Consider the following 27,320-nt stretch of genomic DNA (forward strand, 5'->3'; position numbering starts at 1 on the left):
AACATCTCAGAAGGCTATCTGGTCACTAATAAAGCTGTTTGTTAACAATTTTATCATTGATTTTTTTTAGAACTTCCTTTCAAAAGAAGTTCTAGAAAAAGGCATAATGAATGATGACGTGAGTTCATTATATCCAGCCAAAATGGACAAAGATTGAGTATGAGCTGGACTTTTCGGCTGTTGCCATCAACAGTGAAATGCTAAATAATCTGGGTATCTTTAGTTATCCAGTTATTAGAATGATTGCTGCAAAAAAAGATATGGAGAAGAAGTGATTGCTTTTTGGTTTGTTTAGCCTTTGCGCTCTAGGAATTTGAGCCTATACAAGGAAATTTTCTATGCTGAAACCATTTACATGTTCCAATCTTGAAAACTGACAGCATGGTTGTACTGTCTAGTGTGGGCAGGGCAGGATTAATTCCAAATGGTTGTGAAAAATGGGTGTTGGAGGGTGTAATTTTTTCAAAGCTGGTTGGGGGTGGCAAGGCGTTTTTTGTTCATTCGTCCTCATTTATAACATTTCCTGAAAAGCCTTCTGAAATTTAAGCTGGGAATTTTGATAACTGAAGTTTTCAAAGGTGGAAAGAAACAGAATGACCTCCTCATACCAAGAGTTTTCCTGAAAAGAATACCTAGAAATGTCATTCCAAAAATATCTACTTTTCTTTGCACCACTAACAGGATTTTTTTGTTCTTAATACGTTATAAACAATGATATTCACTAATTTATTGATTCACAGTAATATCCTACTTCTCATCCTGGTTTTTCCAGCTGTGTTTCAGACTGTCCAAATAGGGATAAAGGCTGAAAATGCTATTTTCCTATGAGTAGTTCTACTTGTGTGAGTTATCTTGTTGAAGATATTGGATATTACTTTATAACTTAAGAGTCTGTTGCTACAAACAATATAGAGATATATATAAAGCATAGCCATTTCTAGTGTGTTTGTAGTAAATTCACAAATAATGTTGAAAACCATAGTTACAGCGGTTCTAGTGTAAAGCAAACCTAAATATAACCCTAGTGAAATGAGTACCAAAAGCCCAAGTCCATACTTCAGTTGTTGTAGTCTGCCAATTTGTAAAAAGTATGTTAATCTAAAAACAAACTAGCAAAATATTTTCCATATCCTAGATGAAAGTGCTTTAGCCCTTCAACTGCCAAAGGCCGTGTTGAAAAATGTTGAATTTGAACTTGTCTGCCTTCTATCGCAAATGAAATCCACAATACGGACTAAAATACACACATAAAGTATGCAACTAATGTACATGACTTTTCAGTTAAAGTTCCTTTCAATAGAATCTTATATTCTGATGAACACAGAATCTACAAAAACAGCCTATATTTGGATTGTACAGTTCCCTTGACCTTCACGTAAACATCCATTGACAGTCAGTGAAAGTTTCAGAAGTGCAATGTGATTCCCATCGTATACCTTAGATCCTTAGATTTTCTTCTCCTAGATATTTCTGTTGCCATGGATTATGATGAAACTGGTGTCTTTACCTTTCTTCGCTAATTACCATTGGAAAAACTGTGCCATGCAAAGTAAGACAGTGTTCCACAATAACTTATGACAGTGAACTCTTGAATAAAATACGTGGGGTGTATGTGGTTTTTTTTTTTCAGCTGAGCAAAGTTTTGGAGCATTTTTATTAGCATGAATCAGGATTTAACTTTTCCTTTAGTTTTCTTCTATTTACTGTCTTACTCCTTCATTATCTGTAAAGTCGGTTTTATTTATTTACATAATATTTTTCACAGGTGGGTCTCAAGTAGATGGAAACATTTTATTTGGTTCTACTACCTTGAGAGGCAGAGCTAAAGTCATGACATAATTCTAAATATATGAGCTGTCATTGCTTAATGAAAGCGTGAAAATGCCACAAGAATATGATTCCTTGCTCTAAATTGTCATCAGTTCAGGCAATCAAGATTAAATTTGAAACCAGGATACAGGAGGAATTAAATTTTACAAGAATTGTGTGTATATAACTGTTTTAGTCATGCATACTTTTGTGTAGTAGAAGTAAAATAATAATCCTCTGCTTTATTTGAGTGTGAATTTTAGCTTAAGTAAACAAAAAATAGAAAATTTAGGTTCATACTGAATCTGGGTTACAAATCTTTGTATGATTTTGTTAATGGATAATAATATTAATACCAAATGCATGTGATAAAAACAAAACCTAGCAGCCTGGTCTGGGTAATCATAATGGATGGTATGGCTTTGTATAATTCTGTTCTGTGTAATCCAAAACAATGTAGAATGCTAGTTATACCTTTTCTGACGGAAGCACTAGCCATTTTTCCCCCCCAGGATCAGCACATGGGAGCTAGTCTCATAGGATGGTCAAATTATGCCAGGGATGGAATAAAGGTAGGCTTCACTATAATGAAGTATCTCTGCCCCCATGCATAGAGGTATCACTGGACAGATGGCTACCTCCACTTTTCTCTACTTCATTAGCTATCTGGACCAACTCCAGTGATAACTATTATGAGAATGACCAGTCATTTTTTCCTTTATCAGTTCCTATCTCAGTTTGGTCTCTATGATGAGGAGGGAAGCAATATGCCTTGAGAGCATGATTGCTGTTATTCCACATTCCATTATAATCAAATATGAGATAAGATGAGTCCAAGAACTATCTTGTAAACCTGTACTCTAGAGGGCTTTTAGAAAGCTCAAAGACCTTGATAGAAGCTGAAATCCTGTGTGAGAGAATAGTAGGCTTTATACATTGAAAATGAAGAATGATATATGTAGTGGGCAGGTAGAATGTTTTAATGCTTGTTTGATAAGAAATGTTTTTATTTGCTGAAATTGTCATTGAGAGATCTAGTATCAGTGCTCGCAATCTAGAAATGGAATTGGAGAGAATCTTGCTTCTATAAAATTGCAAAATATGAAGTTCAAAGTATAGCGTAGCAGCAGGAACACTATCCAGATGGCACAAAGGTGGCAGGTTTTGTATCAAAAACAGGCAAAGACAAAATAAGAAGAGGGAAGAGAGGGTCTTAGTGAAAACCCTCAGTGCCTATTAAGGATGAAAGTGTAATTGCTTCTTGGTGGGAATCAGTACATTTGCATAAATATGTTTATTACAAGTAGCAGTTTTCTTTCTCCTGTATTCCAGCCATTCACAGCAAATTATATTGATTAACATTTCCATTGGACATAAATGTTATCAGACATATATCACATATTTAGAGAGGATTGTTTTCACTTGCTAAAGCATTTAGCATTTGAGTGCTGTGCTCATTCTGCTCATCCCACATTCATTTCCCCCTTTTCCCTTTTAACAGTACTCAGAAGCTCTTAAGACTGCACAACTCATCAGGACAAGAGCAGTACCCTTTTGGAACTATTATTTCTGTAAATCATTAACACACACATACATTTTGTCATCTGTCAGAACATAAACTCTCTTTTGGTGCTGCAGGTGTTGTACTAAGAAGCTTACAGGTCAAGTCTCCAGTAAGACATAGGGATCTCTGCCAACCTGCTTTCCCATGGTATGAATTGTTTTACTTGTATGCAGTATTTGTTTCATGACTGCCTTGCTTGATCTTCCTCCCCTGTGACTAATGTAGTATTGCTACCAGGACCATAGGCAATTTAAGGTGAATATTTAGCTTTGACTGCTGATCTGAAGGAAATCAACAGTGTACCTCTGTTGACACCCAACTGCGTATCTTTAATTCACCCAACTCAAATGATGCAGCTCACCATCTTAGCTAAAACTAGTTGAGATATGGCTGTGGTGAGGGTGAGCTAGGTGAAACTCAACCAAGGCAAGATTTAGATGCCAATAGTGTATTGGACTGATTATATGTTATAAGTGTAATACCAGGCTTTTGGACTGTGGAAATTAATCGACCATGTATTATCAGGATCTATAATTTGGGGGGTGATTTGTGCAGACAATTGTCTTTCACTTGCTTGGCTAGAAGACTACAAGGTTTTTTCAGTTGCTAATCTTGCCATGACTACTCAGGCCATTGATACTTCAAGATTAAATTATTTCAATGTGTTATTTCAATATGTTACTGTTCAGAGAAAAACTGATTCAGAAAGTAGTGACACTTGCCTCATGAGTGGGGCATGTTGCTTACTGAATGGGAAAAACATGACACCCATACTCCTAGAACTGTACCAGCTTACCTTAGGTGTTCAGGTGGAGCTTAAGGATTTGGACCTATGAAGCTTTAGATGACTTTAGAACTGCCTTTCTTAGAGATTGCCCTATCCCTGTGCTATGCGGATGCACCTGTGTCTAACACAGGTGCGGAGCTGGATCTCCAGCATAACAAAAGAAAGAGAACTACTGGTGGAGCAAATTCTTTGAGGGCTGTAAGCCTAAGGCACAAAATAACTCCATTTCATTCAAAATTAAAGGAAATTTTTCAACATGGTAGAAAAAAGTGTATCTTGGCTGATTCCCCATATCTGTGTTGTTGATTAACTGTTCCCCGTGCACCATATTAAATATTTATTTTTCAACCTAAATTGCTAGGATTCAGAACTTGTGTTTGATGTTTTATATTTAGAATTTTCCCAAAATTCCAGATTGACAAACATTTTGCATCTAAAATGATAGAATGTAGATATTTAATCGTCATTTTTATAAACAAATTGTGCTCACATAAAAAATTACATCTATAAATCTGAGATTGGTTTAAAATTGTATATACAGAATTAGAGGCTGCTTTTAATCTAAAAGCAGGCATAATCACAGATCTTCTAGGGTTTAATTTTGTTTATTTATGACTGTGTAGTATAAATATATCTAAAGGTATATCTATATAATGAATCGATGTACATGAGATGTGATTGAAAGGAACTTAGGTCTTATGACACAAACAATCTTAGGTTGTGATTCAATACAAAACAGAAAATACTAAAGCTACATTTTTAATAAAGGCAGCAATGATCTTTGCAAGTCAAGCTTTCTTTGCTTAACATGCAATTTCATTATTAAAAGGTAAAGTAAAAGAGCATTTATTAAAAAAGGAAGTATGAGCCTTGATTTTAAAATAACTGAGTGCCAAACCTTTGAAAACATTTTACAGACTTAGTTTATTGAAGTATTAGAAATGAATACTATTAAGGAGCTAACATACATATTAGCGAAATTTTATCTGCTGTATACTGTATAAGTTATGTACTAATATCGATGCTGTTGACTTTCATTTCCATAGAAACCCTTGACTTTGAGCTTTTGTTAGATCAAACATAAACCTTAGGATAGGTTGTATTGCTTTTAAATAATTCTACTCTTTGCAGTCACAGAGATCTCAAAGGGTGGATTTAGGCAATTTCTAATTTGTCCCAAGGGACTAGTGAAGTGAGGCTTTACAGGGCTGTTTTTCGCTTATGAGGCCTTGAAAAAATTCAGAAACCTCATACTTTCATCTCATTTTCATTGAATGTAGAGGCTGTGATATAACTATTATGTTTGCAAATCTGGCAGATATTAAGATTCCAACAAAAGCAAGATAGATCAAACTCAATACATAGGTGAGGTGCATGGGTTGCTAGAAGAATCTAGACTATAATGAAGAAGGACTTTGTTATGAAGGTTCATAGTTTCAAATTGCTTTTACACTTTCTGGTTCTGGAATCCAAGCCCGTATCAGTCACCAATAGTGCCCGTTTCCGTTTCTTTTCTGGGGAGGTGCTTGTGACCATTTACCTCAGATTTGGACTTGACCAACATAATCAATGGACTGCCGCAATGCAGCATACACAAGACTACCCTTGAAGACTACTCAGAAGCTCCAGTTGGTGCAGAATGAGGTTGTCTGATTGCTGGGCGGGGCCAGGGGGAGGGGAGTGCTTCTTTCTTCAGTTCTTGACTGATGCAAGCTTCCTATTGGCTCTTCTATGTTATTCTATTTGGGTTGGTCTGTAAAGTCCTATAAGACTTGGGTTCATTATATCTAAGAGACAATCTCTCTTCTACTGTCATGGTGCTTGAAACCAGGTGAGGTACTTGAACTAATACAAGATACAATGGGAAGATACAGTGGAGATTGTATCCTGTTGTGCATGTGTATGTGCAAATGACTGTATAATTTGTAGGGAATAATTGATGCAGTTTTATTTAGAAGCTTTTCACATTTGCACAATATTTACAGGCAGATAATGATTACTTCAAGTTGTTTTGAATTTTGTTTTGAAATGTTTTTACTCTATGGACTGATTGTGAATGGAACGCTGTGAGTATTTGACATTCAAACTATGTTGGCCTCACGGTTATATTGCATGGTAGTGTATGAATGTAACTTGTATGTACAATTATTGATTTAAAGAAACCTTATGGCTATGATCTTTTTTGATAAATTAACAGATTGGAGAAATTTTGCAGATATATAGGATTTTAAAATCTGTAGCATGTTTTTTAAATGTTTCCTTTCTAGGTTAGATCCAGTTTGTCATTACTAGAAAAAAAAATGCGTATTTTTGCTATATTGTTGAAGCACAGACTCTTTTGCACATTCAGCCAAAAGGATGGGGATAGCATATATACAAGAGGTGGGCTTTGCTATCTTAAAATAGCTTTGCCTCCTATATAAATAACTTCTAATGAGATTTATTTGAATATGCAACTTCTAAATTTGCAGCATGCGTGTTTCATCTCTGCCCCTATAATTTGTACAAATGGATAATAAATATAATTTTGCATGTAGGGTATAAATACTACATTAGAATATAAAACACTGTAAAGGGAAAATATTCTGTCTTTTCTGGCAATATAGGTGACATTCCTTCATTAAAGAGCGTGTGTTCTTTTCTCCTTCTGAGTCCCTTAAAACAAAACAGCTAAACGTTTAATATGTTTTTCCCACATCTGTCATATCTATCAATTATTTTGCTGTTTGCTTCTTAAGGTACATCTTCCCAAGTGTAGGCATGTAGGTCATAGTGGGTAGCTATGGAAAACGAACCTTCTCTTTAGGGTGGAGGGACAATTGCGAGTAGAGTTATGGGCTCGCTCCAAATACCTCCCCTTTCAACTCCAAGATGTGGCTGGGTAGACAAGCAATGATGTGAAGAAATGAGAATCTAAGACAGAACAGGCTTTAGTAAAAGTTAGTCACCTACATTACGTACCCAGAGTCCAAGGCAAGCTTGTAATGCCTGCTACAGAGAAACCTGTGACTGTGGGCATGTCTACAAGTACATTAATGTGCCTTTGCGTCTGTGCATTATGTTTAGTACCACTAATATGAGGTACTGCATAAATGCGCAGTAGCTGGTGCTAATGTGCAGTAGCAGATACACATGTTTTTTTTGTGAAATTTAACGTACGGTAGACTAATTCTACTGTGCATTAGTGCATTAGCACAGTTTTGCCATGATGCGCTAATGTGCAGTAGAATTAATGTACTACACATTAAGTGGTTTATGTAGATGTGCCCTGTGGCTACCCTGTTAGCTTTGAGTATGCAAGATACCTAGGTTAACACTAGAAAAGGGAGGTCTATATATGCTAATGTCATACCTCTTACTGCAGAGTAGACATGCCTTTAATGGAGTACTAGCTTGGACCCCACCTCCAGTTCATTGATATTCTCAGGCTCCTAGAGTAGTTGGCAGTGTCATATGGGGGATGATTTGCCTCACCCAGGTTACCTCAGTCATAGGAGGCAATGCCGCATTGCGGCAAATGGCTACGTGGCAACAGTTGGCACAGTGCGAGACATGGAGAGGACTGAAAATGTTAACAAGCAAAGCCAGTCATAAGATTAGAGAACAGGTACACAGAACATTTTTTACTAACCTTCTCCATTCCTAGAAGGATAACCTATTTCAGTCTACTATAGTCATAATCCAGGGGTCCTGGTTTTCTCTGTTTAAAAATAGCAAATTCTCTGATAAAGATCGCAAGTTCTCTGATTAGAACCCCTCAAAACCATGATTAAAATGAAATGTCCCTATGTATATAGGTATCAATTGAACACAATGTGTTAACGATATATTTACAATCTTAACGCAGTTTAAAAGCCTACCAGTGCCTCAATCACTATAAGCAGACAAGGTTCCTTGGGTGAATTTGATATCTTTTATTAGACCAACCCAAATAGTTGGAGAATAGTTATTAAGCAAGCTTTCGAGTTCAAAAACCCTTCGTCAGGCTAAGGAAGTTTCAGCAGTTGGTGTGTTTGAACTCGAAAGCTTGCTTAATAACTATTCTCCAACTATTTGGGTTGGTCTAATAAAAGATATCAAATTCACCCAAGGAACCTTGTCTGCCTATGTCCTTAGACCAGCACGGCTACAACCTACACCCCTCAATCACTATAATAAATTCTAAGTATCTATAAATTTTGCTATTTGGCACCCCCTGCCCCCTTCACTCACCAGGATACAGGTCTAGGTGCCTCACTCCCCACTCACAGCCCCACACCCCTACTGCTGCCCCTCATTCCTCACCCACAGCCTCCCAACCCTGCTGGTGCCCCTCACTTCCCATCCACAGCCCTCTCAGCCCCCCAGTCCTGCCAGAGTGGGTTCCCAACTGCCAGGGCTACATGGCCAGGCCAGACCCAGATCTACAGCCCCTTGGCCCCCTCAGCAGCACCCAAACCCCTACTGCCACCCACGGGAGGCAGCAGCTGCTGCAGCAGAGCATGGAGCCTAGTTCCCCCTGTCCCATAAGCAGCATGGTTGGAGTGGAGCCCATGGGAGGATGGGGTTAGGTGTGGGCTGCCTGCTATGGGCTTTGACTCCCTGCACTGTCGCCCCCCCCCCCCTTGGGGCCTCCACAGCCCAGTGGGCAGGACCCAACATGCAAGGCAGAGCGGGGCCGGGTGGGAAAGCTCATTGCTGCCACTGGGAGCTCTATGCCAGCATGGAGAGGTGTCCCTTGCCTGCCCGGCAGCAGTGAGGGGCGCAACTATGCACTGCCAGCTCCACTGTTGCCAGGTGCTTTGCCCTCAGTGCTTTACTAGGGTGGTACGGGACTTGCAGCAGTAAGGAGCTTCCCTGCCCAGCCCCTCTCTGTCCTGCCATGTTGGATCCCACCTGCTGAGCTGCAGCGATCTTGGGGGGAAGGTAGCAGGGTGGGAAGCCTGAGCCTGCAGTGGGCAGCCCACTCCTGCCCCAGCCCCTGCCCCTGCCCCAACCCCTACCATTGCCCCTGTCCCATACACAAATCATGGGGGCACATGCCCCTATTGCCCCACCCCCCAAAATGTGCACAGTGGCAGGGAGCTAGTCCCACCCCCCTCATCCTCTGAATGAGCCACCCATGGCTCTGTCCTGCTCCCCTCCAGGGCCCTGCAACCACGTATTCTGACCTAAGGCCCCAAGCCCCACACATTGGCCCAGCTGGCCAGCAGCCCCAGCCCTAGCCTTGCCCAACTCACTCCCACCCTCCAGCCCTCCTTCCCTCTCTCCCTATGAAGGGGGCTCAATTTTTCCCTCCTTCCACCCCCCCCCCGCCAGGCTACCTGCGGGAGCTGATCTCCAGGTTGCCTGGCAGCCACATGCAAGTACACACATAGTACCCCCTGCCTGACGACCCTTCTCTCACTCCCGCCAGCCCCTTGCAGGCTGGAACTCTGCCAGCTTGAAGACAGCTCCTTGCAAAAGTGAAAAATCCCTGTGTTTCTCCATTAAAATGAAAAATCTGCATTTTTCTCAGAAGGGAAAAATCTGCATTTTTTTCCATTTTTCCATGGGAAACAGAAAACCTGGATCCTTAGTCATATCACTATGCACAAGGCAGGCTTCAGAATTTTGGCTAGTGCTTCACTTAACTTGGTTTAAAAAAAAAAACGTTTGAAAAAATGTGCACTTTAAGGGGGGAAAAACAACTCCATAAAAGGATAACATTTGTTAGGATGGATTCGGATCAGAAACAATGGAAGAATATGAGATCATTCTCTCCTGAATTAAATTATAAAATTAATTTGTTTTTTGTTTTTTTTAGAATTTCTTTTTATAGAGTTCTGCAAGAGCCTGTAGCACCCTGGTGATGTTATATGATAAGACTTTACCTTAGGAGTAGGGAATGAAGATCATTGGATTCCCCCGATCTCTTACTGAAGATGTGGAGTCCAGCTGCTTGTTCCTTCCAGCCCCTACAATTGGTTTTCATTAGTTGGAATTGTTTTTATTTTTTTAAGGCTGTCCCTGTAATGGAAAGAGTTGGGTAAAACACCCTTTTAGTCTGGAAGCGAAAAATCAACGTCATATTGCCCACAGGCTGCTGTTCTGAATTGAAGATTTATAAAAGTTCCCTCTGGTTAATAATGTTTTCTTGTCTTCCTTGGAATTGTGTAAGGTCTGCTTTCAGTGTATTATATGTAGAGTACCTGATCCAGTTTCTCTTATCTTCTGCTGCAGCTAATTTGGACCCATAAAGTAGAATACATGATGAATTGTAGAATAAAATGGAGACCTCTGGAAGCTTAGCATTTGGTAAATGTTCATTCTGTAAAGTTAATTACTGTGCAATATAAAATATGATCTATAAGTGTTTGAAATATGTATTATTTTTAAAGACTAGGATTTTTAAAGGCACCTACATGATTTAGATGCCAAATTCCATTGAAGTAAAATAGGAATTCAGCTCCTAATTCCCTTTGGCTCACGTGAAAATCCTCTCCCAAGTAAATAAGCTGTAAGGGCCTGACTCAACAGTTTCCAGTTGACTTTAGTGGGCATTTAATTGGGTACAGTGATGGTAATTGGACTTGATTGTTCAGATTTGTTTTAGTGAGTAATAACAAACCTGAAAATTAGATGTCATAATGGAAACAACAGTGCCATTTTAGCTGTTACAACATAGCTTATTCAGTGTTTGCAGAAACGGCTTTCTTTTCCATTGTCAGAATAATTTACAGGAAATTATTAACATAGTGGGGCTTGCAACTACAATATGATCTCTCCCAGCATGATGCACTGAAGTACGTTGAGCCTTTGGGCAGAGATTTAATTCATAACATTTTGCAAAGATAAATAAAACCAGTTTCTATTGTGTTGTTATTGAAAATACTAACACCATTTGATGGAGCACCCTGTATTTATTTATTTATTTTAAAAAGCAGTAGTAAAACAACCCCCCAAGAAGCTGTTTCTCTTGCTCTTGTAATCTTCCTTCCACCACTGATTTTTTTTTTTATTTATATTGCTTAAAATGTTCAAGTTTTAAATTCTGTATAGAAGAGCAACATATAAGCTGGCAAAGGTAAAACTAAAGCTTTCTATAGAGATTGTTGGGAACAAGTATCTGGAAGAGGACAAAATTGATGGATTGCAGCAGTATGGAGGGACGGGGAGTTCAGAGCAGGTTTGACTCAATGTTAGAGTACATAGTACACCATAAAGTTTTTTTTAGAATAAAGTAGCGATCAATGGCATTAAGGATTCTCAGCAAAAGGATGGAGCAAGTGCTCTTGTCTTAATAAAACTACTAGAATTTATATAAAGTAAATCATTAACCTACTTTATACACATGTAATGACTTGGTATTAGCTGAACAATTCCTAATGACACTTTTCTGGAATCACAGTTTGAATAAGGTTTTAAACTTAAATACTAAACATCATCCTGATCAAATGGTTGTTAATGGTAGTCTAGGGTAAAAATATTTGTGCCCTTAGCCCAAAGAAAGGCTGTTCAATAAACTAGGTGCTTAAAGAATCACCAAAAATTGAGATAATGTCTACTTTTAACCATTTTTAGCTGCCTAATTTGCTTAAGTAGAATTACTTCACATCCTGAAAGCAAAAGATCTATAAATAAAACACACCTCTAATACTGTCACCCCAGATTACAACAGAGAACTGTGTGCAATACAGATTCTGAATATTTTCAATGGAGGTTCACCACCTTTCAAAGTGATGACATATTGAAAGATGAAAGGTATTTGATGACAGTATAAAAACTACAATTTAGGGTGTAGCTGAGAAAATGTAAGCATTGAAATACTTTAGCAGCAGGAGGTGCTTTGTTTCCCATGCACGAATACTCTTTTTCTTGCCTAAGAGTTAAGAGACATGACACACTCGAGTCTTAAATGGAGAGGGGTAGCTTGTAAGACTGCCTCTTTGGGAGTAAAATGCTTGACGGTAGTAGAATGTCTATATCATATAGTTGAGCATCTTCTTGGTTGTAGAATAAAACCAAAACATATAGAAATAAACACTAATAAGAAAATATAATAATCCAAGGTTATTCAGATACCTAGAAACAGCACTGGATCTGAAGTATGAACTTTTTTGCTATATTCTTTAAGGTAGTTACCCTGAAGAGCTATATTTAACAACTAAAAGTTTCCATTTCATTCCTGTATCTTGAAGTCTTGAACTTCATTTGAACTAAGTGTACTTAGGATTTAGGGGTATCAATGAAATACTGTCCAGCTCATTAGGGCTGAGAACCCTGTTGGATGGAAAGCCAAAACCCAAGTATTTATATGGCCCTAAATAAGCCATTTTCCAATATCCTGCTGAAGAGGTTTTCTCTTTCTATACAGAAGAAGGCACATACATTTTATTCCAGCCCATTGTGTCTCTTGTGGTAGATGTTCAATATTTTCATGAAAATATTTGATATCAAAGCTGAAGAGAAGACCTTTCTTATAATACAAGAACATATAGGCTTGGATTAAATTGGTACCATGTACAGTATGACAGCTCCCTGGTTTTCTTAAAGCTCTTTCTTTCAAGTTCAAAACTTCAAGAGTTTTTAATAACATTTTAGTAGTTCTTTATAGACCCAGCAAAGAATCACCCATTTTGAGATGGCAGTGTAGTCTCTTTACCACTTCATCTATGTCCACCAAGAATGAAAATAGTGTTTGTTTGTAATGTGGTTTTATAGCTAATATGAAAATGACAGTCCTTACATAAGATTATCTTCTATCTTGAGAAAAGTCTTTAAAACATTGCTGAGGAAAACAGTTCTGAGATTCTACAGAATGTATAACAAATAATATCCATTTTTATTGTAGCACCGACAAGTGTTAACTGCTTCACAGGAAATGTTTGGTTTAGTTAAGTTTAAAATTTAATTAATTTCCTATCCAAAGTGCTTAATCATATTATAATGAAGAATTTAGAAAAGGAAGTCATACCTGTTAATAATTAATAATTAAAAACATGGTATATAAATACATAAGACCTAACTATAAACTTGCAAGCGTTTCATATGACCTCCTCCCCCATCACAAACCTCCATGAAAACCGAACATAGGTTACAGACATTAAAAAAACCCAAAATGGTACTTAACTTTAAACTCAGCACGTTCCTGTGCTGAGCCCAGCACATGCCCAAAAGAGGCATTAGTTGGACCTTGCTCGCCCAACATCTGTATAGATCAGGCACTTTAGTTGTCCATTTTGGGCACTTTTGTCTAATAACTGATTGAATCAGCTATTTGGATTGAATCAGCTATTAGATAAAAGTGCCCAAAAGCCCTGCTGAAGCACCTGATCTATATGGATGCTGCTTCTTCTGGTAAAGTGTGTTGCTTTTTGTTTTTGTTTTGCACGCGGGGGGGTTGTTTTTTGGGGAGGGAGATAGGGGGTGTTAAACCATAACATAAGCAACCATAGGCCTTTAGAAACCCCCTGGTAGCTGAGACTTGCTTCACTTCAGACTTAACTAACACAGTAACATTAATGTTGCCTCTAACACAAAATCGTGAATATGAAAAGGTGGACTATGTGAATGGGCATTGCACATGCATAATTTGGTTAGCTTTGGGAGTGATAAGAAGCTTGATCATGCTTAAAATCTTAGGTAATTTTGGTAACAAACTACAGAATTTTCTATTGAGTATGTGTGACCTATAACTTAGTCAAATACGGCAGATTTTCATGGCAATTGCAAAACGCACAGTCTTGATACAAAGGCTTCTGAAGCCTGGCACATTTTTTTCTCTTTTACCTAAGGTAAGTTGTGCTATAGAGATACTAGAAAGTGACCACATTTTTTAAACACGAGTCCACCACTGTGTTTTTTCCTGAACTATATTCTTGAAAAAAGACAAGCTCATTTTGGTTGAAACTTTGAAGGGAAATCAGTATGAGAGAGATACCTGCTCTGTAAAATGTCATCCTAAATGGATAAAGTTTGCCAAAGTTACAAGCAACTGAAAACTAGATCAAATGCATGAAATGCAAATGGGAAGCCTTAAATAACCAAAAGAAAAAGATTAGGCAGTACTACTAGTCCTGCCAATAAAAGCATTCTGCTTATTCATTCATACAGTTATGACAAAAATGTTTTCCTTTTTTTTTCTTGTTTCCTTTGGTTTGTTATTTTTCCAAGTTAGACACCTGAGTTAAAAATGTCAGAACCACTTGTATCTTTAATAACATTTTGGGGGGTAGAGGGAGGAGCGGTTGGAAAACAGATTAATTAAACAGTGAATTTGTTCACAATGATAAAAGAAGAAAAGAACCAAAAATTGGCAGATAATTGTTTTTATTAATTTCTGTAGATTTTACATGACACCTGGAGACCATTTAGAATGTTACTTGCCTGTGCTAATGTTGTATTTAAGAATAACATTTGTATGGTGCCAAATCACTTCAGAGTTGGGTACAAATATTGAGACAAAAAACCCAGCTGTTATTGCTTTTGCTGCTAATTTGAGGTGTCAAATTAGAGCTCAACTGCTGTACGTCAGTGAATAAAGCCCCTTGTGAGATCATTATGTTTTCCAGCAGTCAAGAGTAATGGATTAATCAGTGCAGCATCAGTTGCTTTCATTATATACCCACACAGTGGTTATGGGCTTTAATTTAAATGCTCTGTAGGGAGATCAAAGAATTTAGTACAAGAGGCACCCAGAACTGACCAAAAATGAGAAGGGATTCAAGGAGGCTTTGGATCATGCTTGGCAACAGCTGTTCTTGGCAGCTTTGAAAGTAGAGGGCAAGGATAGTTAAGGCAGCTCAGCTGTGAGTTAGTGACTGCCAGAGCCACTTCGTTTTGTTCATCAAAGACCTTTAAGAAATACTAAACAATGTATTTAATTCTAGTATATTTTGACCTAGGCTAAAAATACCAACACTTTACAGGTACTGAAAATACAAAAACTTGCACCCCAGGACCCAGAAGTCCTGCCAAGGGTTATTAATTATAAAAGTGTAGAAAATGCAAGTGCACAAACTGGGTATTTTAGCTACTGAAAATAAATGTAGGTTCTGATTTTTGGAAGTGCACTTTTATCCTGTCTCCCAGTGTAATTGTTAGGAGGTGCAGGTACTGAGCACCTTTGCATATCAAGCTGTTACTAAATACCTCTACAAACAGCATTACTAAAGCACCAGGGACAAGACGTGGAACATACGGCCAGGTACAGGCATTACATATTAAACAATATAAGTCATCAAAAACTGGACTAAACCTGCAACAGAACAGAAATTCAGTGCACGTAGGCTGGTTTAAAAATGGTGGAACCCGCTCCAGGATAGATCTGGATGGATGTAGTTATCACACTTAATTGGTTTAGGTTAGACCAGTCTTTCAAACCTCTGTACCAGATCCCGTCCTCACTCAAGTTAGGTCTCAGTCCACACCACCCTAGATGCCTTTATGTTTCTCCCATTTCTCTGTCCTCACTCGGAGCTCGGCTTGAACTCAGCTCCCACTCAACTGCTCTGAGCTGTCAACCTCAGGTGCAGGGAGGAGGGAATGGAGCATCTGTATCTCTTGTATTTTTCTATCTTTATACAATGTCTCTAGGTGGGGGAGAGGGGGGAGCAGACTGGCAGTGTCAGGGCAGGGTAGGGCAGGGTACAGCTACAGGCTGTGGGCCCTGGGTAGGCAAGGCCTGGCAGGGCCATAGCACAGGCAGAGGGAGGAGAGTGGGGAGCAGAGCTGCAGCCACTGCCTTCCCCTGCCACTGCTGGTGTTTGAGGGGGATTTGGGAGAGGGGATGTCTAGCTTGGGCCTGAGTGAGCACTGCTGCTGCTCCTTGCGCTGGCATTCAGTGGGGTGTGAGGCTTTGGGGTGTGGGGTGTCCAACCTGGCTCTGAACAGGCACAGGCACTGCTGCTGGTGCTTGGTGGGACTTTGGTTGGGAGGGGTGTTTCCAGCCTGGCCCTGAATGGCTACTGCTGAAGCCACTGGCATGGGCGTTTGGCAAAACATTGGGCTTCACTCCCTGGGAAAGGAGAGGCAGCCATGCCCTTGCAGCTGCAGGGGAAGGGGTTTCCAATATTGCCAACTCTCACGATTTTTGACATTGTTCTTAAAGTTGACACTTCAGGAATGTTAAAAACTTAGCTTGCTTTTATCCATGTATATAGTACATTTATTTATGGACTTAAATATAAACTTGGATGTTTAACTTAATTATAGCAATGTAACTATTTTAACCCATACATTATTATTTTTTGTCCCTCTAATATTTCCAAAAAAAACCTCCTACCTCTGCTGGCAGAACTAACTTACTGCCACAGCAGGGGAGGTGACAACACAGCTCCTGTATTCTGGTTCCAACTCTGATCTTAGGCAAATAGCTTCGCCCTTTTTTGTCCTTGTTCACCCATCTCTGAACACGAATAACCTTATCCCTACTTCTGTTTAATTCTGATTGTAGAGTGCTTGGAGGTTGCTAGGCAAATTCTTAGTTAATATTTCCTGTTATCCTGATCTGGTGGGGAAGGAAGGGTGTTTCACCATCATTTACCTTTCCACTTTAAATTGAATGTACCCTTGTTTCCAGGACAAGCGGTTACAGGAGAAGCAATAATCAGGGTGTATGATAGTAATTCACTCCTGGGAACATTCTAAGCCTGCAGATGTACCATTTGTAGCCAGGCATTGCATGAACATAGATAATAATGCTGCATTAGGGCCAATTACATGGTGTTATGGACACACAACACACAGATTACACACACAGCCAAAAAAGCACAGTGTGATAAAGCAGTGGTCTAATCGAAGGAGACAGAGGGAAATGTTACACTTGTTAGCACAACTAGTGCTGCAGTGACTGCTACTGCATTTCCAACCAGCCTCAAAGGTCTGTTTTTCAACCCCAGGCCCAGATCAGACAGTTCAGAGACCCAGTTTCAAAGGCTCTTTGCCTCAGAACTTGAGTACTGAACAAATTGGCCTTTTTGGGGATGGTTTGGGGGGCAGCAAAGGGGGAGAGCATTAAGAGCATCTGTCTGATTTAGATCACAGTCCATATAAGCATTAAGCTCTAAGTAGCTTGTTATTTGCAGTATTCACACCATTCTTTTTAAACATAAAACTCTGGCAAGCAAGCCATTAGCTGTTAATCTCTAGCACTGAAAATGAGGAAGAAATTCAGACAGCAACACAAACACAGGATATGAGTTTCCAGATATCTTTTTTCCAGTTCATTTCCATTCCCCCTACATTATATGATGTATATTTCTGACCAGAAGTGTGTTTAAACGTATCTCTTTCTGTGGGAAATTATTTTTATGGATGATCTGATCACCTATTTCTTCACAGCTGAAAATTCAGCAAATGTAGTAATCTCCATATATCAGCAGAGCCAAACGCTTCACAGAAGAAGTCTGGTGTGTTTCAAATGGCTGAATGACCAGCAGCCCCCTGGTAGCTCTGGTAGATGCTTGTTATGGTTTAGAAAAAAGTGCTAATCAAAATGTAATCTACTATATAATTTCACAATTTGATTAGCTGTTTGTGGTAATCAGCTGCAGAAGTGGAATCTAAAAGAAAATCAGAGTCTCTATTATATTTGAAACCAAAGCATGTCCTCAGTTCTGGCCCAATTTTGGGCATGGTTTCTTTTTCAGTTGAAGGTGACTGAAAAAATATCAAGGCTGCTAAGATTGTTGTCATTTACTGGCCTAAATACTAGGGTTAAAATAATCCTTTTATGTTGTTTAACCTTCTGATGCCATTGCCTGAAAATATCCTTGGTCCTATAGGACATAGCTGCAGGATAGATGTGTGTGTACTTTATTAACACATTATTATAGACATAGACAAAAAAAAATCAGTCAGTTCCAGGAAAGATGAATGAAATCATCATTTTCCATTATAACTTAAAGGCTTAAGGGTGAAAAGAAATCTCTTCTGGCCATTCTGCAAACACCCCTTGATTTCTCAGCTCACAATCAGTCCAGCAGAATTGGGAAGATAGGCTGCTGAGTCTTTCAAAATGATTTCAAATATTAGGCAGCTTAGCAATCTAAATCCTTTCCATTTGGGTCAAAGCATTGGAGTTATCTGGAGAAGCTAATAGTGCTTGTTTTAATATTTGTGAATAAAAAATTCTATATATGAATATCAGATATTCATGACACCTATTTTTCTACTCAAAATGATGAGGAGGCAATAAGGGGAATGGTACTGATGAGGAATCAATTCCTTTTAGATCACAATAGTGTTTTTGCATATATATGTCAATATATGCACATATGTTTATCTATAGTGCCTTTCATTTCAACACATTCTCAAGCACTTTACCAACTATTTTAATGTACAGGAATCAAGTCATTTATCAGAAAATTACAGCCACCTTTATGGTGGGATGTAAGCAAACTTTTTATCAGTGCACTTCAATACTGCAAAATAATTTAGAGCAGGTAGGAAATCGATAAACATGTTGCATGCAATTGAATTTGCATGAGAAGGTTGGAGAAAGAGGGAGCTTATGTGTTCCAGATTTGGGAGTTGTCCAGGATTCCTACTTTTAGAAAAGTTGTTCAGGCTTTGCAGACCTTAACAACTACATGGCCCTTTTGTATCTCACCTAAAAATTGGTACCTCCAAATCTGGTGCCCCTTTAACCAGATAGAGGTTCAAAGCAATTTAGTAGGGTGGTTCTTCCAAGGGTATAAATTAAAGTATGATAATTGATGTCACCTGCCCTAAAGACAAAAAGTGCTACCTCCAGGATTGCTAACCCTACTTTATGCAACTCACAGTAGTCCTTGGAGGCCCCTAAGTACTGATGCAGCTGGAGGTTGTTTAGTTTGCAAGATCTGGCAGGATTGCAGCCCAAGGTGGGAAGTCTGTAGGCATAAATAATGTCTGTAACTTGTGTTTCCTGATTCAGCACTTTTGGATGTGAATAATTTACACTGTTATAAATGAGAGGACAGTGTGTTTTCTATGGATGAGGAAAAACTTGGCTCTACAATAAGCAACAGGTGAGAATATGATGTTGGTGAGAACCTGGCATGATGTAAGTTTCCCTATATAGTACTAAGGGAGCCCAAGGCTTCAAGAGCCCTGGGATCCTCGCAGCTGCCTGCCTTCTTTTCAGCATTCTCCATGGATTTATTTCTTAGTCTGAACCAAATATGCAACATGCTTCATAGCAGTTAATAGAATATTGTGGGAGGTGATTTTCTCCATCACCCTCATTTGAATATGTTAGTAAAGTATATGGGTGTACTTGGTAGCCATGTTGGTCTGAGACAATTAGACACACAAAAACTTAGAACTCTTGGTTCCAAAATGATACCTTTTATTAGACCAACTGGAAAATCACAAGAAAATTGTCCTTTTCTGCAAGCTTTTAGGATCAAACTCTTTTCATCAGGCTCTGGGAAAAGTATAGATCAGGGGTCAGCAACCCCCGGCAGACATGCTGAGCATGGCACACAAGGCCGTTTTGCTCAGCACACCACCACCAGCCCGGGCTCTAAGCAGCTGCTGCCAGCCAGAGAGCCCAGGGTGCTCCCAGCAGGCGGCTGGGAAGCTGGAAGCCTTACTGCAAGTAGACCGAGCTCCTTGGGCCAGCTGTAGCCGGGAGGCTGCAAACAGCTGCTCTGGGCTCCAGCATGTCGGCACTCTGGCACCTTCAAAAGTAGACGTGTTTTTTTTGGCACTCCGGCCAAAAAATGTTGCCTACCCCTGGTATAGATGGTACAAGGTGGTAAAAAGTCCCCATCTGTAGGAAATAAACTTCATTTTTGCACAGAGGGAGCTGAACATGAAAGGCTGTCCCTCTGGGTCCAAGTTTATTTCCTACCTATGGGAACTTTTTACCATGTTGTACTATCTATACTTTTCCCAGAGCCTGACAAAGGGACTTTGATCCTGAAAGCTCGCAGAAAAGGACAATTTTCTTGCAATTTCCCAGTTGGTTTAATAAAAGGTAGCATTTTGGAACCAAGTGATCAAGTTTTTCGTATGTCTTAGTGAATTCTATTCCTTTATTCTCAACAAGACACACAGGGTTAAAATGGTCTCTGGGGAGGCAAGTTTGGGCAGCTTGAAAGCTGCTTTATGCAGTTTGTAGAAAGTTTCTCCAGCATTTCTCCATCTACATGGAAAGTCCCCCTATGCCAGCCCCAGCACTCTCACAAAAAAAAAAAGCTGATGCGGTAGAAATGAATATGTTAAAGTAGAGCAAAGGGGTTAACATCTCCCAACTGAAAACATGACTCATAATGCAGACAGTTCACTGTCAATTAGTAGCCTTTGTAGAACAATGGAAGCTTTACTGCAGTATTTGGCCTTCTTTGTGCTGAAATAATTACTATTATCATAAATGCTTTATTGCCTTCATTACAGTTAACATTTAAATATCAGTGGAATAATATATTAATAAGTCATCTGTGCAGTAGTTATCTGCTACAATTATACTTGAAGTTTCTGCTTAAGGACTATGTTAATGAAATGGAGTTTAATTCAGTGTTAAGTTGTGTTTCTTGTTTGTTTGTTTTTATTTATTGGTGGCATATGGGAAACTTCTTGCTTATTTCTATTAACAAATGGGCTCTTCATTTGAGTATTTATATGTAGCAATTCTGGGATTTGTCTGTCTAGGATTTTTTGACTATTAATTATAAATATCCAGTTATTTTTAAATATATATTTGATCCTATTAAACAGTGCAAAGATTGAATTTTCAGGATCTAAATGAATAGTTGTGCTGGCAGATAGCATGCAAAATAAATCTCTCAGTTATCTTAGAAAGCTGCTTTATTTTTATTTTCTTAGCCTCTTTAAATCTAATCCATTGTTTGTTGATGTCAAGGGAAAGCCTTCCTTAAATTCAGTAGGGCTTGGACTGCAGTCTTTAGTGCTCTAGCTGACCAGTTCACTTATCATAGCATGGTTTAATGCTGAAAACTGACTTTCCACACAGTTGTTTTCATGTTATTTTCCCCACTTTTGAAATATTACCCTGTACTAACACTGAAATGTACATCACCGGCACTCGGCCTCTGTTCTTTTTGAAGACAAGTGGTCAATATGAAAACACAAGTGTATTAACAATAAAAATGCTTCCCATGTCTTCAGGCACATCCAGGGATGCTTTACAAACATGAATACTTAATATTTTAGTGTCTGTGTAGATAAGTATTATGCTTCTCAGTGTATAGACAGGGAGATTTGAGGTTTAAAATCTTGAATCATGATCCTCTGCAATGGACAGTTCTTGCTCTCATATATTCCTATATAGTGTTTTATTTTTGTGTTTGAAACTTTTTCTTAGCTACTTCTTTGGGCAAACTGTCTGACACAACTTTCCCATCCTGCACCATTGATGGCATACAGTAACTTAGCAATGACTGATATGTTTAAGAGAGACTCATTTTAAAATGCAAACTAGTATAGTAGGAAATTTGTCTTGCGATTATGGTACCATCAAATAGACTATGAAAGAGGCAGGCTCCACTGAAGGTACATGGAGACATTACACTTAGACCAGCAGTTCCCAATCTGTTGTACAGGTACCACCAGTGGTACACAGACAGCTTGTCAGTGGTATGCATTAACAGATTTATTATAATTACTTTATATGACAAAAAATGCTGGTGGTACTTAAGGTTGAACTGAAAAAATTGTAGTGGTACTTAAGGTTGTATCATTTTGAATTGGTGGTGCACAATCTGTCAAAGTTTGGGAACTGCTGACTTAAATTAACTTTAGTGTTAAGTCAATCTAAGTGTCAAACTGTGGATGCATTCCAGGGCTAGGGACAGGCATTCAAAACACCTGAGCCTGAATTGATTCAATCTTGGCAGATTAATCTAACCTGGCTAGGCTAAATCACTTTGTAAGTGCACAGACATCCCAGAAATGCCGGCACATACCTGCAGTGGCTTAGGCTACAAGCCAGGGGGTGCTAGAGCAGTTCTCCCTTCCTTCTACAGGGCTGAGCTGAAGGGGGTGTGGCCAGGCCCCAGCAGGATTAGGAAGGGGTTCCCCCCCTGCTTGATAACAGAGCATGTATCAGCTCTGTTATCAGCATTTATCACCCCATCAGAAAACAAACAGCCTCTCTCATTAGTTCAAACTTTTCTTAAAGAAAGAGAGAAAAGAGGGACATTACCAGCTGAGCTTTGATTAGCCCCTAAGATGACACTGCTGTCTGCCATATCCAGCATGTGGTCTGCTAGCTAATGCTGAGGTGTCTGTGTAAGGCAGAGGAGACAGGGGATCTCTGCTTAGCAGGGAGTGGGGAGGGGAGGGGGAAAGCAGAAGGAAATGAGGTGGATGTTGCTGTGCCTGCAAGTCTCTTCCAGAGCTGCAGCCAGGGAGCAGAGCAGAGGGGAGGGGCCAGCCCTGCTGTGCAGCAGAGAGCCTCACCCAGCCCAGAGAGCATGCCGGGATTCTGGGGGAGTCTGATTTAACTTAAACCAGAAAAGGGTCTGGGACAGACATTGCATAAGCTGATTTGAGCCAAATCAGTTAAGTCTGATACTACATTCAGCTGGTTTCAGCCATTTTCAAAGTGGTTTATGTGCACTGAACATCTGTTTGGTTACAGGTTTAACCAGTTTCTGATCACTTAAAGTGGTTTATGTGTAATGTCTGTCCCTAGCCAGGGAGTTTAGATTGGTCATAAGATGACTGGCCCGATCTAACTTAGTTCACCTGATAAGGTCACTAAGTTGGGCTAACCCATGCCTGATCTAACCAGATGTGCATACACCTTCAGAGTGCAGCCCCAGAGCTAGGAAAGCCCAACCACTCACCCCAGCCCTGGACTGTACTTTTCCTACTCCCCTCACCCTCAGAGACCCTCTCACCCCCAGATGGATAACCCTTCCCCATGGACCCACTGGTCTCCAATCCTGCCCACCAATCCCCCCAGTCTGACTTAGGTTGCCTGCAGATGTTTAGGTGCTGAACTCTAACATATTGCACTGTACATAAAGTATCATGAGTTAGAGTGACCCCTGCCCTGATTCAACAGACATTTGCCTGGCCAGCAGACAGGGGCACTCTGGAAGCCTCTGAGGAGGCTGCCAAACCTCCCCTCTCCCCTCCAGCTCCATTCCACACACCCCAACTCCAGCCATGGCAAAACCAAGCCAGCAGCTGTGAGCTGCCCCTGTCAACAGGCTTCAGTAGAGGGTGGGAGAAAGGGAGCTCCTTTCCCTCACCCTGGCTCAAGCCAATTGACAGCAGCAGCTTTCAGCTAGGGTGGCCATCATAGAGGACATTTCGGTTTTCTGCTACTCTGTTCTCTATTGATACAAAACCCAATGCCTTTATGCCCCCTATATTTCTCTTCAAGAGAAAAATATAGGACATAAAGGTGTCCAGTTTCATATCAATAGAGAAGAGAGGACAACCGGACTGTCCTCTTCGCTGGCCACCCTACTTGCGGCTGCCAGCTCGGCTTTGCCACAGCCAGGGGTCGGGGGGTAGAACGGAACTCATTGCCTCATGGGCATAGCCTGGCTCCCCCCAGTATCCCATCTGGGGTAGCTGAACGGGGGCTGCAAGGCAAGGGGGCTCCATTCCACCCCACCATGGCTCTGGCCATGGCAAAGTCTGCATGCTTCCTCTTCTTCCTCCCCTCCCCCTCTCCCGCTGACAGCCCAACAAAGGCATGAAAAATTAACCCTCAAGAAAACGTGAACACAAGTTCCCTAACATACTCTGTTCTATAGTGCCTTCAGCTAATCACTGATTTATCGAGGGTTAATGTTTCACGTGATCAGCCATTTTGAAAGCACTCTGCAGCCATAAATGTATGTTATGTCACAGTTGTACACAGCTTTCAGGAACCAGAATTTGTGAAAAATGCAACTAATGTAAGTTCCCTTAGATTATGTTTCTGGTGCAGCTCCAAGCACTGGCAAACATATGCTCAATTGGGACCCGACTGATTATGCAAACCACATAATCATAGATCAGGTCCCAGGACTGTGCATGCATGTCCTGAAAGACATTGCAGTTTGTGTCTTGAATAGTTCTTCAAATTGGCACTAAAAGCAGACCTGACATTGGATGTCTAATTTGTAAGCAGAGGTCAAGACCTGGCTTGCAAACAGAGGTTGTATCCAGAGGAAAGCACTTGATAGCATTTTCCTCACTCCTTCCTTACCTTCCCCAGTGTTGTGAATTTGGTTTAGATTTCCATCAGTCCTTCCGCCCCAGAGTCTGAAAATGTTCAGATTTAATAGTTTCATAGTCTCATAGTTGGTAGGGTCTGAAGGGACCTGAGCAGATCAAGTCCAACCCCCTGCCATGGGAGGAAAGAGTACAAAAATTGACTTTACCACTTACCTGATTTGAGCTGTAGTGCTGTATGTTGTGATCTAGGTCGCAGCTCCTTCAGGATATGTCCTGACCATAGAATTCTGCTGGCACAGCTGTATTGGTCAGGGTTGGGATTCCTGACAGGCATGGCTTCATCAACAGAAGCCCCTTGTGGAAATTAAGGCAAAACTGCACTTTTCCTGGGACATCTTCACTGAAGACCTCGGAGTGGGAGTAGTATTATACTGATACAAGAGTGTTTGCTGTGGCTGTTGATTTCCAGTCAAAAAAATGGCTGTGACATTAGATGACAGTGTACTTGGGGTTTTAAGTAATTTAATTCTTCTAAAATTCTTGAAAATATTTTGCTGAAATCCCCTGCTCGATAGTTACTCCTAAACAACTGAAATGGAAGTAACGCTGGTGGTGACCCTAAAGTAAAGAAAGTTAGTTTTCTCTTGAGCACAAACACAGATCCCTTATTTAAAAATGAAACAAAAATGTTGTCTTCTGGAGAAATAGCCTGAAAAACTAAACTACAACTCTTAAAAAAATACAGATTGTTGGGCCACTGTTACAGATAACAGTAGTTTATAAATAATGCCAAATAGCATATTTGTTCCATTTAGCAGTAGTACTCAGTGCAGAATGCTATGTAATCAATAGCCAGTTTGACCATGTCTTTTAACAAACTGGTTTGCTGTAGTTGCAATTTCTGAGCAATCTGGATGTGGCAATTATGCCCCTTGGTGCATTTTCTATTTCCCATGCCATCACTGATAAACTTTATCGCTTTTAATTTGCTAGGGAGTCATTGATATAATTAGGAACAGCATAAATGAGGGCAGCATATCCCAGCTGATGATGAACTAGTCAGTTAATTTATCATAAGAAACTGTAAAGGGTTCCAATCTGCAGCTGAGATCACTTTTTATCCAAGACTAGCTCTGATGAAATGCCCGGTGCATAGACTTTTCATTTGGGACCCTTATATTTTTTTTCTTATGGCAAATTCTATGCTCCACATATTTTTTTCATAAAAAAATGAAACCTATTCTTCCATGTTTTTCCAAAGGGACAATACAAGCATTCTCTCCCTTGGCAAACTCACTGTGTTAAAAAGGTTTAAGAGTTGGCATCTCTCCTTTTACTTATAAGCAAAATCTTTGGTTCTAGGGTTCCCAAGTTGTGACACATCAGCTTGATGCTCTGTCTAGTCATTCCACAATAATTCTTTAAAATGTGTGTTAGGGAAACTGGTAGTTAGGGATCTGCTTCTCTGCTAGATTAAATTTTGTATTCCACAGACCTTGCTGCTTGGAATAGGACATGTTAAATGGTAATCTTTATCCATTTGTGTGCATTTCGTGCTTATTTTGCCCCAAAATATTCTCCATGATAAGTCCCAAAATGCTTTTGAGATATTTGTCAGCATGGCTTACTGTTCGCAGCATTACAGACTTATTACCAAGAGTTGAATCAGTTTGTTTCTGCAAATAGTGTGTTTGTGAAACTATGTAAATAATTGATCAGTCTGAGTTTCTTTCTTTCTTTCTTTTTTTTTTTTACAGTACTCTCAACAATAACAACATCACCCGCATCCCTGTTACCAGCTTCAACCATATGCCAAAGATCAGGACACTGTAAGTATTAAATTTAGATATAAATAGCAATCTAGGATGTTAATAACTCTATGACTTGATTATTTATTCTTTTAATCAATAACTTTATTAAAATATTAAAAAAAAAAATTGAGTGAACTTAAGTAAAATCCTTCAACATATATTTGAAGCCAAAAAAGGCAAAACTTTAAGTTACCTCATTCCTGTTTTATAAAGGATTATCTTCTTATCAGGTGAGAGCATATTTCAGTCTTTACCTAGTTTAAAAGGATCATGGTTCTTTAGGGGGAAAAGATCTAACAAGTAAGCCTAGCTGCTCTTATACTGGTATGTCAGCTATGAAATTTAGCTGAGCAAATTTACTATAGGGTAAGGTCAGATTCAACCTGTTTTTACAGCATCATAAAATGACCATGTATAGTCATTACACTTTTACCAGTATAAGTGACTAGAACCCGATCTAATACCCATAACAAAACAGAAGATAGGCACACAAAACCAGTCTATACCTGAACAGAAAAGAAGTTTGGCACACAAAAATAGTCTATACCCAGAACAGAAGTTCAGCACACAGAGACTGGTTTAAAAATAATGGAACCCAGTCTAAGATTTGCAACCCCCCATCAAAGGGAAATATGTGTTCTGTTCATTACCAGTCTAAATTACTCCACTTACAGAAAACCGTATAATTTAAATTGATTCCGCCTCGGGCTTTTTGAATGTCTGTACCTAGCTATAAATAAGTAGAGCTGGAAGGGACCTCATGAGGTCCTCTAGTCCAACCCCTCCCCCATACCGATCACAAAGTGCCAGGATTATTATAAGTTTTAAATGAGGATGTTATTTGACCCAAGTTTTTAATCTGGGCAGGAACTCATTTTTTGTTTTGCATAGAACAATTATCTCAAATAATTTTCGGCCCAAAATTCAAGAGAAACAAAAATATTGATATGATGTCAAAATGATTTTTTTTAAAGAAAAACAAAGTAGTTTGATGGGGAAAAGGGTAGGCTAATCAGTATTCAATTTTGATAAGATTGAAATGTTTCAGGCAAGTTGATGTTTTAAAATATTTTTTTCAGTTTTTACACAAAAAAGTGACTTAAAATTAAAAACAAAAATCTTCATTTAGGATTTCTTCTGAAAAAAAATTCAGTGAAATGGACATGTTTCCACAATTTTTTCCTCAAAAAATCAGCATTTTCAATAGAAATTTTCTAGTGAGAAAGTTGTGACAGGCTCTAATAGGAGCTAAATTTGACAC

The 27,320-nt window shown here is 39.4% G+C and overlaps 1 protein-coding gene across 5 annotated transcripts in view; it reads left to right on the top strand.

Moving 5' to 3' along the window:
- SLIT3 (slit guidance ligand 3) overlaps nt 1-27,320 on the top strand; it is a 964,832-nt gene that overhangs the window by 573,130 nt on the left and 364,382 nt on the right. For all 5 annotated transcript variants that reach the window (XM_019487139.2, XM_019487141.2, XM_019487140.2 and 2 more), the window contains one exon: nt 26,006-26,077. In XM_019487139.2, the coding sequence (XP_019342684.1) occupies nt 26,006-26,077 (72 nt within the window). The remainder of the gene's footprint in view (nt 1-26,005; nt 26,078-27,320) is intronic.

Source organism: Alligator mississippiensis, chromosome 9, assembly GCF_030867095.1.
Source record: "Alligator mississippiensis isolate rAllMis1 chromosome 9, rAllMis1, whole genome shotgun sequence".
Lineage (NCBI taxonomy): Eukaryota > Metazoa > Chordata > Crocodylia > Alligatoridae > Alligator > Alligator mississippiensis.